Below are 13367 nucleotides of genomic sequence, written 5' to 3'. Positions count from 1 at the left end.
GTGATGTATGCCACTGCTGCACACCATGAGTTGTGAGGTATGCCACTGCTGCACACCATGAGTTGTGAGGTATGCCACTGCTGCACACCATGAGTTGTGAGGTATGCCACTGCTGCACACCATGAGTTGTGACATATGCCACTGCTGCACACCATGAAGTGTGAGGTATGCCACTGCTGCACACCATGAGTTGTGAGGTATGCCACTGCTGCGTACCGTGAGTTGTGACATATGCCACTGCTGCACACTATGAGCAGTGAGGTATGCCACTGCTGCACACCATGAGTTGTGAGGCATGCCACTGCTGCACACCATGAGTTGTGAGGTATGCCAATGCTGCACACTATGAGCTGTGAGGTATGCCACTGCTGCACACTGAGTTGTGAGGTATGCCACTGCTGCACACAATGAATTGAGGTATGACACTGCTGCACACCATGATTTGTGAGGTATTCCACTGCTGCACACCATGAGTTGTGAGGTATGCCACTGCTGCACACCATGAGTTGTGAGGTATGCCACTTCTGCACACCATGAGTTGTGACGTATGCCACTGCTGCACACCATGAGTTGTGAGGTATGCCAATGCTGCACACTATGAGCTGTGAGGTATGCCACTGCTGCACACTGAGTTGTGAGGTATGCCACTGCTGCACACCATGAATTGAGGTATGCCACTGCTGCACACCATGATTTGTGATGTATGCCACTGCTGCACACCATGAGTTGTGAGGTATGCCACTGCTGCACACCATGAGTTGTGAGGTATGCCACTGCTGCACACCATGAGTTGTGAGGTATGCCACTGCTGCACACCCTGAGTTGTGAGGTATGCCACTACTGCACACCATGAGTTGTTAGGTATGCCACTGCTGCACACCATGAGTTGTGAGGTATGCCACTGCTGCACACCATGGGTTGTGAGGCATGCCACTGCTGCACACCATGAGTTGTGAGGTATGCCACTGCTGCACTCCATGAGTTGTGAGGTATGCCACTGCTGCACACCCTGAGTTGTGAGGTATGCCACTGCTGCACACCATGAGTTGTGAGGTATGCCACTGCTGCACACTATGAGCTGTGATGTATTCCACTGCTGCACACTGAGTTGAGAGGTATGCCACTGCTGCACTCCATGAATTGAGGTATGCCACTGCTGCACACCATGATTTGTGAGGTATGCCACTGCTGCACACCATGAGTTGTGAGGTATGCCACTGCTGCACACCATGAGTTGTGAGGTATGCCACTGCTGCACACCATCAGTTGTGAGGTATGCCACTGCTGCACACCATGAGTTGTGAGGTATGCCACTGCTGCACACCATGAGTTGTGAGGTATGCCACTGCTGCACACCATGAGTTGTGAGGCATGCCACTGCTGCACACCATGAGTTGTGAGGTATGCCACTGCTGCACACCATGAGTTGTGAGGTATGCCATTGCTGCATACCATGAGTTGTGAGGTATGCCACTGCTGCACACGATGAAGTGTGAGGTATGCCACTGCTGCACACCATGAGTTGTGACATATGCCACTGCTGCACACCATGAGTTGTGAGGTATGCCACTGCTGCACACCATGAGTTGTGACATATGCCACTGCTGCACACCATGAAGTGTGAGGTATGCCACTGCTGCGCACCATGAGTTGTGAGGTATGCCACTGCTGCATACCATGAGTTGTGATGTATGCCACTGCTGCACACTATGAGCAATGAGGTATGCCACTGCTGCACACCATGAGTTGTGCGGCATGCCACTGCTGCACACCATGAGTTGTGAGGTATGCCACTGCTGCACACTATGAGCTGTAAGGTATGCCACCGCTGCACACTGAGTTGTGAGGTATGCCACTGCTGCACACCATGAATTGTGAGGTATGCCACTGCTGCACACCATGAGTTGTGAGGTATGCCACTGCTGCATACCATGAGTTGTGAGGTATGCCACTGCTGCACACCATGAGTTGTGAGGTATGCCACTGCTGCACACCATGAGTTGTGAGGCATGCCACTGCTGCACACCATGAGTTGTGAGGTATGCCACTGCTGCACACCATGAGTTGTGAGGTATGCCACTGCTGCATACCATGATTTGTGATGTATGCCACTGCTGCACACTATGAGCAGTGAGGTATGCCACTGCTGCACACTATGAGTTGTGAGGTATGCCACTGCTGCACACCATGAGTTGTGAGTCATGCCACTGCTGCACACCATGAGTTGTGAGGTATGCCAATGCTGCACTCTATGAGCTGTGAGGTATGCCACTGCTGCACACTGAGTTGTGAGGGATGCCACTGCTGCACACCATGAATTGAGGTATGCCACTGCTGCACACCATGATTTGTGAGGTATGCCACTGCTGCATACCATGAGTTGTGAGGTATGCCACTGCTGCACACCATGAGTTGTGACGTATGCCACTGCTGCACACCATGAGTTGTGAGGTATGCCACTGCTGCACACCATGAGTTGTGAGGCATGCCACTGCTGCACACCATGAGTTGTGAGGCATGCCACTGCTGCACACCATGAGTTGTGAGGTATGCCACTGCTGCACACCATGAGTTGTGAGGTATGCCACTGCTGCATACCATGAGTTGTGACGTATGCCACTGCTGCACACTATGAGCAGTGAGGTATGCCACTGCTGCACACCATGAGTTGTGCGGCATGCCACTGCTGCACACCTTGAGTTGTGACGTATGCCACTGCTGCACACTATAAGCTGTGAGGTATGCCACTGCTGCTTACTGAGTTGTGAGATATGCCACTGCTACACACCATCAGTTGTGAGGTATGCCACTGCTGCATACCATGAGTTGTGACGTATGCCACTGCTGCACTCTATGAGCTGTGAGGTATGCCACTGCTGTACACTATGAGTTGTGAGGTATGCCACTGCTGCATACCATGAGTTGTGACGTATGCCACTGCTGCACACTATGAGCTGTGAGGTATGCCACTGCTGCACACCATGAGTTGTGAGGTATGCCACTGCTGCACACCATGAGTTGTGAGGTAAGCCACTGCTGCACACCCTGAGTTGTGAGGTATGCCACTGCTGCACACCATGAGTTGTGAGGTATGCCACTGCTGCATACCATGAGTTGTGAGGTATGCCACCGCTGCACACCGTGCGCACAGGTGCCTCAATGGCATGCTGCCTAAAATTTTTGCTTTTGTGAGAAAGTGACATGCTGGATATGTGGTCAAATACCCAGATTGCCACTGCCACGCCCCTGTACTGATAAGAGGTTCTTTAAGACATTATTGACCTAGCCAACAATTTAATAATATACATTATCTATTTGATACATATCTGCTGAATAACCGCCGGATCATATACCGACACCAGAAGACCGAAGGAGGGAAATCCCGATGGGGGTGGTAAGTACCCTAACCCTCCACATACCCTACCCTAACCCTCCCTTAGTGGTGCCTAAACCCTAACCTCCCCCATTAGTGCCTATCCCTAACCCTCCCTCCCGGTGCCCTAATCCTAACCCTCCCGGGGGGTGCCATCGGGATTTCGATGCTTATCTTTAGTGCCATGTCAGGCTTGTAGTGTCGGGATATCTGCAGACGGGATAGCGCCCGTCGATATCAAGACTGCATCCTGTCTAATCAGTTCTGCAATATTACTAGATGGATTTATGCTTTCTGCACTTTATTTTGAGTGATCCTTCCTTTGTTGATGAGCACAGCTATTTTCACGCTACAAAAACTTTTTGCAAGAGCTCACAGATGCCCGAGGTTGGTATTCTACCCAATATGTGTAAAAGGACAAACTTTGAACCATACTTGTTTACTCTCCAGGAATGTCCAGGAGACTCCTGAATCTTAGGTGGCTATCATAGATAGCTAAGAAAAGTAGCCAAGTCTCTTGGAGGCCCTCTGTAGCCACCCACTGCTGCCCGCTTCCCAATCGGTGACACAATTCAGGCTGAATCATGTCATTGTGGCTTTACAATGGTGGATATCACATCTTGGTATAGCAGGGCAGTACCAGAATTACTCTATTGCGCCACCATGCCCCCTGCACATCCCCCCTTGCTGCACAATACCCCCAGTTGTACCACCGAGCTGCACCCTCCAGGAGGGGACATCCAGGGTGTTGGCAGGCAGACTTTGAACTGCAATATTTGAGAATAATAACAGAAATATTTTATTAAGGAAAGGGGAGATCTTAAAGTTGTAGGAATCAGGACTTTGGTGCAATGTTTATAGTTACATTGGTATTGTAATCAATTCAGATTTTTCCACCAGCTCACATTCAGTGCTGTAGTATGACGCACCTGGCAACTTTTTATTCAGCCGGGTGTGCAAGATGGCAATAGGTGCTGTCAGCGCAACAGTCCTGCTGTCTCCTTGGCCTTGCACTCTGGACGATGGCATCATTTGCACGCCCCTCCTTACGGCCCTGCCCACATCTGCTGTGCACATCCTGAAGCTTTTGCAGAGTTGAACGTACGCCTGTTTGTGGAGTGTATCTTTCGTATTTTCATGCTAAGCATGCTTGGAAACTGAGCGTACACCAATACAGGGTGATGTAGAGTTGTATACATTTCAATGGCCTCTCCACTTGCATACCTGAACTGCAGTGGAGTGTTCTCACTTAGGCACAGTTCAGTGTAGGCGTGTTGACAGAACTGCAGGCCATGTAGATCTGGCCCGAACCATGGATAAGCCTGTTTTCAGTGTATGTTGGAACACATGGACAAGTAGCAAACAAAGTGTATGGATAGGGGGTGGAACACTGCAAGATGCTTACGACGGGTGAATATGTGCATATATTTCAGAGTATGCAATGCGGGAGTATGTATGTCTTATTTACGTTGAACCCTGCATCATTACCTATGCTGTAATTTACCATCATTTGTTTAGTATAATATGGCACAAAAACTGGTTGATGCAAATCATAATCAACCAACTGAATCAGAGTGAATCACATATTTGAATTCTTAAGCCGCCCATACACAGTGCGATATGACAATTTGACGGGGTTCCGACGGCCGACATATTGGGTGGCCATCTTTCCGATATTTATTCATTTATTTTTTATTACCAGTTATTTATATAGCGCACATATATTCCGCAGCGCTTTAGAGAGAATATCTTACCATTCACATCTGTCCCTGCCCCAGTGGAGTTTACAATGTATATTCCCTATCACATGCTCACAAACATACACACTATGGTCAATTTTGTGGGGAGTCAGTTAACCTACCAGTATATTTTTGGAGTGTGGGAGGAAACCGGAGTACCTGGAGGAAACCCACGCAAGCACATGGAGAATATACAAACTCCACACAGTTAGTGCAATACTGCATACCTCCCAACACGACCCTCTCCAGGAGGGACACAATGCTCTGGTCCTGGACTTCCCTGGTAAGTTATGATTGGTGGAGGCTCCAGGGGCGGGGCTGCAGCACAGTCCAAAATGCAAATAGGTGAGTCACACCAACTGCCAGTGAGTCCCAGCCAGTGATGTTTGGCAGTGTGTGAAATGACAGTTGGTGTGGCTCCCCTATCTAAATTTTGAACTGCTCTGCAGCCCCACCTCTTACCAGGGAAGTCCAAGACCAGAGCATTGTGTCCCTCCTGGAGAGGGTCATGTTGGGAGGTATGCCATAGTGGGAATCGAACCCATGACCTCATTGCTGTGTGGCAGTAACACTAACCATTACACCGTCTGTGATATGCCGGCACTCCCCTCCCCCCCACCGCATAGCAATGCATGGAATCGCACATTGCATCCCCAGATCAACTGAACCTGCAGTAAGATCTAGAGGTGCGATGTACGACCCCACGGGTGTGCATACTGGCCAATATCATACCCATACACGGTACGATGTAACAGCCATAGCGTACCAATCAGTCGGCTCGGCTGCTATATCACATCGTGTATTGGCACCTTTAGTTAATGAAATTTGGTCAGTTTGTGAAATTGGAGACCTGATTCACAAGAATAGAATATCTGCTATTTTATTGATCTGTTTATAACAAGGATTAAACACCCAGAAAATGATTTCCATCTTTCAAATGTGTATAGGAACATTGGAGAGGAAGTAAAATACTATATGCCTCGTGTGCATAAATATAGAATATATCTGTTTTATTTACATATTTTTATCTTTCTTTACAGTCAAGTGTTTTCTGACATTACTGTCTCTGGGAGAAATATTAATCATGTAGTCTGATGTACTTCACTAAATCCACAACTACTATACTAGGGTCTTACAATGTCTGTCAAATGCCTTAGTTTAGTATTTGAATGACATATTGTATGACAGCTTTTTAAGCTGTTTTGCTTCTGGAAAAGCTCTAAGCACTGAAGTGAAAACAAATAATTTACACTTTACTAAAGAAACGTAAACTGAGCACATCTCAGCGCATCAATTTTGCCTATATAAAATATGTACTGCAGCACTAAAACTAACATATATTTTCTTGTAGACATCAACTGCTACTGTTAATGTGCTGGTGACGGATGTGAATGACAATGACCCAGTCTTTGATCTTTACTTGCCTAGAAATCTCTCAGTGCAAGAGGAAGAAGTGAATGCTTTTGTGGGTCAAGTCAGGGTGAGTGCACCATTATGTAATAATTGTGCTGGAGACAGTAATAATTTAGGCTTTCATCTTTCTCTGTTTTTTTTTATATATATATAACCTTACCTACCTAAGTGCTTGTTCCTGTATGTAAGAACATCAACAAATACTTATGTGGACTAAGACTGTATTTCACAGTAATACAGAACTCCTCTCTCCCCCCCCCCCCTCTCCCTCCATCGCTCTCTCCCTCTCCCACTACTGATTTCTCCCTCTCTCTATCCTACTATTTTTTCAGCTCTCCCTCTCTCTCTTGTTCACTTTATCATCTCTCTTCTCTCTCCCTCTCTCTTTCTCCCTTATCTTTGCAGTTATCTCCTCTCCCTCTCTCCCAATCACATTCTCCCTCCCCACTGATGTCTCCCTACCTCTATCTCTCCTTCTGCTTTTTCATCACTCCCTCTCTCTTGTTCTCTCTCTCTCTCCTTCTCTCTTCTCTCTCCCTCCCTCTATTTCTTATCTTTGCAATTCTCTCCTTTCCCTCTCTCTCCCACCTCTCCCCTTCACTCTCTCTCCCTCCTTATTCTTTCTCCCTCTATTTATCTCTCTCCTTCTGTTTCTTCATGTCTACTCCTATCTCCTTCTCTTTATCTCTCTCTTCCCCTATTTCTTCCCTATCTTCTCTCTTTTTTTCCTTTATCTTTTTTCCTCTCTTCTCCTTTCTTCTACCTTTATCATTATGTTTCTTCCTTTGTCACCCTCTTTTTATCGTTGGCCAGCCCTCTTCTGTTCTTCTTTTTTATGGTAATATATCTATTTCCTTAGTAATTAACAATTATTCATATTGACCAGAATATAAAACTACCTCTTGTCTTACAATGACAATATATATATATATATATATATATACACACAAGATTGATGTATTGCCTTAATATATTTATTAGTAAATGCATTATACATAGTTCTTTATTTGACCATGTAGTATATACTTAACAAACAATTATTCATTATTCTTAACTATACATTTGTATAGTGCAGAACCTTATTGTGACTATTTTTCAGATCATATACCTTACATTTATACCATTTATTATCCTATAATATAATAGCTGCTGAAGCAGCTTAAAGTCAGGGGCTGTAACTAATATAAACTCTGAAGATAGTGATGCAATCTCTGAGAGATCGGTGGTTATAAAATGTTTTTAATGTAGCCAGTTGAATAAATTAACTGTGAAGGAGAGAATAGAAAGCCAAAAGCTGTCAGTGTAAAATCACCCAAATTCTAGAAGTTATTATTTGGGAATAAACAGCAGCTAGCGGCTGTTTTTCTCTCCTTGCACTCTCCTGCAGTAGTGTGATCACAGTGCAAACACCTCACAGATGACATTCAGAGGTCTATGATGCATGATTCTGATATAGGTGAGGGCAAGAAGCATTTCATTACTAACTGATATATATGCAATCGTGGTCTTTGCAAGCAAAAATATTAAACTATCTCTGTCATTTCCAAAGAAGCAATAGCGAGTGAATATGTTCAGATGTTATTGCTTTTTAGAATTTTTTTATTGATTTTTATGAAACCAGTGAGTGCTTTATTTTCTTTTATTTGGTTTGAAGAACAGAAGAAAAAAAACTTTTCTTTCCCAGCAAAATATTTTAACCTTTTCAACACAATTAAAGGGGACCTGTCACATTCTGTTTAATACACAATCTATTGTGTAAAAATCATACAGTACACTTTTTAGTTTAACTGAATTTCTTTCTTTAGTTACAAAGTTTCTCATGTTCGACTTAACCGTGACATTGTATATAATTTATATAATTATTATTCTATGTAAGCCAAGGTGTTTTCAAGGACTTCCGATCAAATCTATAATGCAATTGGTCGCCTGTCACAACAATAAGTACTGGTAGAATGCATGTCTGCTATGATGAGAGGTAACAGGCATGCAAAAGATTACACCATGCAGTTGTAGGACTTTTAGACACAGCAGACATTACAGCCAGGATGTCAGGCAGCTGCTGTATGAACTGATATTGTATGCACAAGCTGTACTCTCATTCAGGATTTGGACCACTTACTGGTTACATACAGCAGATTATACTGTCCAAAAGATGAGTAAAATGCCATCAGCGTGTCACCTTTTATTTCAACCAGTAACCCATCATTACACAGAAGGGGTTCATCCCTATAAGGTGTACCATAATTGGAACATCCTGAAAACAGTCACACTGCATGTTGTCCCTTTTTTATAGTGCTGTATTGTCTATTTTGTATACCGGTATTTGATTCCCCTAATTTTATAATTTCATTACAGGTTGAGCCTCTGATATCCATAATGCTTGGGATATTTTGGATAACGGAATATTCTGTATTTTGGAATATTTGCATATCATAATGAGATATCTTGGGAATGGGACACAAATATACACACAGAATGCATTTATGTGTTATATACACCTTATACACACATGCTAAAAATATTCCGTATTTCGGAATATTTGAATATGGGAGACTCAACCTGTATTAATAATCATATAAATATCATAACTAAAATCATAGTTAAAGCGTTAAAGCATTCAAGGCATTCAAACATTCAAACATTATACATAATTATTTGTTTTCTGCACTACATCAATTGAAACAAATATTTGACATACTACAGGTTGAGTCTCCCATATCCAAAATGCTTGGGATCAGGTGTATTTTGGATAACGGAATATTCCGTATTTTGGAATAATTGCATATCATAATGAAATATCTTGGGAATATGACCCAAATATACACACATAATGCATTTATGTGTTATATACACCTTATACACACAGCCTGCAGGTCATTTTATACAATATTTTCAATAATTTTGTGGCTCAAACAAAGTTTGTGTACATACATAAAATTCAGTTATGTTCATATACACCTTATACACGGAGCCTGAAGGTAATTTTATACAATATTTTTAATATGTTGTGCCTAATACAAAGTTTGGATACATTGAACCATCAAAAATCAAAGGTTTCATTATCTCAGTCAAGCCAAAAAAATTCCATATTTCGGAATATTTGGATATGGGAGACTCAACCTGTATATGGATTTTTTTAATCTGACTCATGATTAATTAGATTTGATACTCAACAATATATATATATATATATATATATTATTCAGTAAATCTGTGTCAGAGTGCATTTATTAAGAGACTGACAAGGTATGCTCTGTATTTATTTTTGATGGTTATTGCGATTTCCAGGTAAACTTGTGCAATACTTACACATATATATATATATATATATATATATAGCAGCAACTTGTCATCCAATCCTCTCCCAGAATGTGCAGCCTCCACCACCTTTTTTTCTTTTTCGTAGGACGTCTACACTAGCTCTTGGTGGGTATTTAAAGATCTATTTACAAATCTGTGGTGATGAAATCAGTTATTGATGCAACTTGGAAGAGTTTCCTGTAGCATATGAGTGAAACTCAGCTCCCCCCGGTCATCTAGCTGTCAGCAATAAGACTGAACTTACCACACAGCCAGCCAGTCTCTATGTGGTATATTAACTAAGGTGCGGGATTTTAGAGGTGGAGATGTTGCCAATAGCAACCAATCAGATTCTACTTAACATTTATATTGCACCTTCTAGAAGATAATTGCTAGAATCTGATTGGTTGCTATGGGCAACATCTCCACTTCTAAAAACCCACCCTTTAGTAAATATACCCCTATGAGAGAAATGGCTTTGCCAATTGATACATATGCAATAGACTGAAATCCCAGACATTTGTGTTCAGTTTCACTTCCATACAAAACAAAAAACACAGTGAAAAAAATCTAGAAAAAAAAAAATCAAGTACTAATTTATCTCAGGAAAAAAAATGCTTTATTTAATTAGTATTAGACAACATTTTTGTACATGTTCTGCCTTGGTCCTTCTTAAAGATATATTTAAACTCTCCCAGTTTTTATAAAGATATATTTAAACTATCCCAGTTTGGGGTTTGAGCAATAGGCTGTGTTGGTGTTTAATGTGCTTCAGAATTATTCTGCTTGTTATACTGCTACTGACTCTCTGGTTGTTTGCTTGTGACAGTGACCCCAGCATGTTTTCCCAATTCAGAACCATTTCTGTCTGTCCCGACTATGACCTGTATATTGACTTGGATTACTTTCTCATGCTGCTACTGTATATTGCCAGCATGTTATATAGGGGTCCATTCATCATTACTTAATTTCTACAAAAGCAGGTAAACATTAAATTTTTTTACCTACTTTTGTAGAAATTAAGGATTGGGGCTATATCACTGATATCTCCTGCTTACCTTTCAGCCGGATCTGTCCCGCTGTCCCCATACTCTAGAATGGGGATCTAAATTCATCAAGCTCTGAAAATATTTTATTTTCAGAGTTTGACCATGGGAGCATTCTCCATCTTCAGATGTCATTTGCTAACGCACCTCTGGTCCTTCCATGAAGATTGATCCTGTCCATTTCCTTTGCCGAACGCTGGGGCTTTGTGCGCCTGTGTGAATCCCAGTTCACATAGGCGCACTAGCACTGTCAAGTCAGACTCAGCAGTGCTAACTTTCACTGCTACAGAAGTAACAGTGAAAGAGATTGCAGAGACAGTTGATTTTGGATCAGCTGTATCCAAACCGGAGCAATGTTGAATTGCTCCAGTGAATATCCACTGCTGCTACTCGCAGTGAGTTGGATACTTGATTATCAAGGGTCGCCTAATAATTAACTTTATGAATGGACCCCATAGTAAGGCTAGTTCTTGGAGCCACAACCTATGTTATACAAAGTCAATTACTCCTTTGTGAGAGATCTTAGTCAAAAACACACACATCTGATTTATCAACTCCATAAAAAAAAAAACTTACAGCAAAAATAATGTATACAATATTTGTACAACCCTTTTAAAAACTATAGATTTGAAAGGTTCTTTATAACCCATTTGAACATGGTATCCACTAGAATACTTTAAATTAATAATAATTCTGGAGTAATTTTCTGACAAAACAACTTTGTATAATTATAAATATTTTATGTTTACCTACCCTTATAAAAACACATAATATATTTATATACTGTAGACAATTGATTTTACAGATAACATTCACTATTCACTTAAAATATTAAAAATGTTGTTTCTCCTTTGTAAAGTTCATTGTTTTTGTAACTGAAGTGTTCAGAACATTTTTTGTGGTACTTTTAGTCAATTATTTAATTAGATCGCTAGATCTGTATAATTGGAATTAAATAGAACATTAACAGGACGCATTTAAATTAAATTAAACATTAAAATTTCAGTAGGCCGAAAATGAATGATATGCAGTATTACAAATTTAATTCTGTCTATATGAAACTGGCTACCTTAGAAAATAGATTTTGGCTTAAATTACCGTGATTTCATAAGAGTGGAAATATATGTGCAGACCTCGGGCTACAAAAATATCACAGTGACATGAGGTTTGGTTGGTAATAGTGTTTGAATAATTTAAGATAGATTATATATTGGAAATAAATTATACATTAAGTAGATTTTCATTCATAATTCTGAAAAATATAAAATTTTGCTTCCCTTATGTAAGAAGAAACACCTGCCATGTAATATGATTAGCAGATAATTTATGTGACAATTATTCGGAGCTAACCTGATGCAGACTACATGGTTTTCACTCAGTGTCGGGTATAACAATGGATGACATGTATATATTCACAATTATGGTGATTTCCACTTATACCATTAGCTAAAGTGGCAAACCCAATTTATTAATTTTTTATATTTGAAACTTAAATTAAACTAAATGAAAATAACTGATGGAGCCCCAAGTAGGAGCAGACATGTTATACCAGCAACAAGAGATTTAATAACCATCATGAAACAAAAGGTAATCATACACTTACCCCTTGTCCTATATGTTACAAAAATACAAAAGGAGGTTTATACACTCGCCCTTAGCACAATATGTTACAAAACTGCAAAGGTGAGTCATACACTCATCCCCTGCACAATATGTTCCACAAATGGAGAATATGTCCCTAACATTTTCCACCAAATTGGACCACCTTATAGACGTAATTCACAAATTCCTATGTGGGTTGTATCTCTAGCTACATTCACCAAAAATCACCATCAACTTTTCAACTTATGCACTCATTGGGCCTATTTTGCAACTCTTTCCATTACAGAAACTAACCATATGCAACACACACAAATCAGTAAGCATAACAAGGGTGGGTTGATGGAAAATCTAATATGAAAAAGAGGTCTCAGTCATCCAGCATCTTCCTTAAGTAACCTCTCCATTGTCACCACCCACAAAACCCCACTAGTGCCTATCTAAACATCCACCTCACAGCTTTAAAACTTACTAGGAGATGTACTAAGCTCTAGAAAGTGATACATTGGAGAGTGATAAACTACTAACCAATCAGCTCCTAACTGTCATGTTACAGACTGCTTTGAAAAATGACAGTTAGGAGATGATTGGTTGCTAGTTTATCACTCTACAATTCATCAATTTCCAGAGCTTAGCACATCTGCCCTTAAATCCCTTCCACTCCATATCCTATTGTTGTTGATTCAGGACCCAGCCTCTGGATTTAATATCAATTGGACCTTTTTAGCCTTCTCTATCTTTTGTTAACTATATATTAGCAAAAACAAAAAGGGCAGGACACCAAAGAAGAGAAGATTAGAAGATAAATGTAATCTAATATAGAGATAAATAAATCCCTGTATACTAGGGATGAACGGTTCGGACTCTGTGGAATCCGAACCGCTCTGAACAACAGGA

At 41.3% G+C, this 13367-nt stretch overlaps 1 protein-coding gene across 1 annotated transcript in view; it reads left to right on the top strand.

Moving 5' to 3' along the window:
• PCDH15 (protocadherin related 15) overlaps positions 1-13367 on the top strand; it is a 1543840-nt gene that overhangs the window by 1080918 nt on the left and 449555 nt on the right. Inside the window, exon 18 of the mRNA XM_088459638.1 lies at positions 6464-6592. Coding sequence (XP_088315764.1) covers positions 6464-6592 — 129 coding nt within the window. The remainder of the gene's footprint in view (positions 1-6463; positions 6593-13367) is intronic.

This window comes from Taudactylus pleione, unplaced genomic scaffold (assembly GCF_031769625.1).
Source record: "Taudactylus pleione unplaced genomic scaffold, aTauple2 ptg000918l, whole genome shotgun sequence".
Classification (NCBI taxonomy): Eukaryota; Metazoa; Chordata; class Amphibia; order Anura; family Myobatrachidae; genus Taudactylus; species Taudactylus pleione.
The sequence above is the reverse complement of the archived record's forward strand: the minus strand, read 5'-3'. Positions and strand labels throughout refer to the sequence as shown.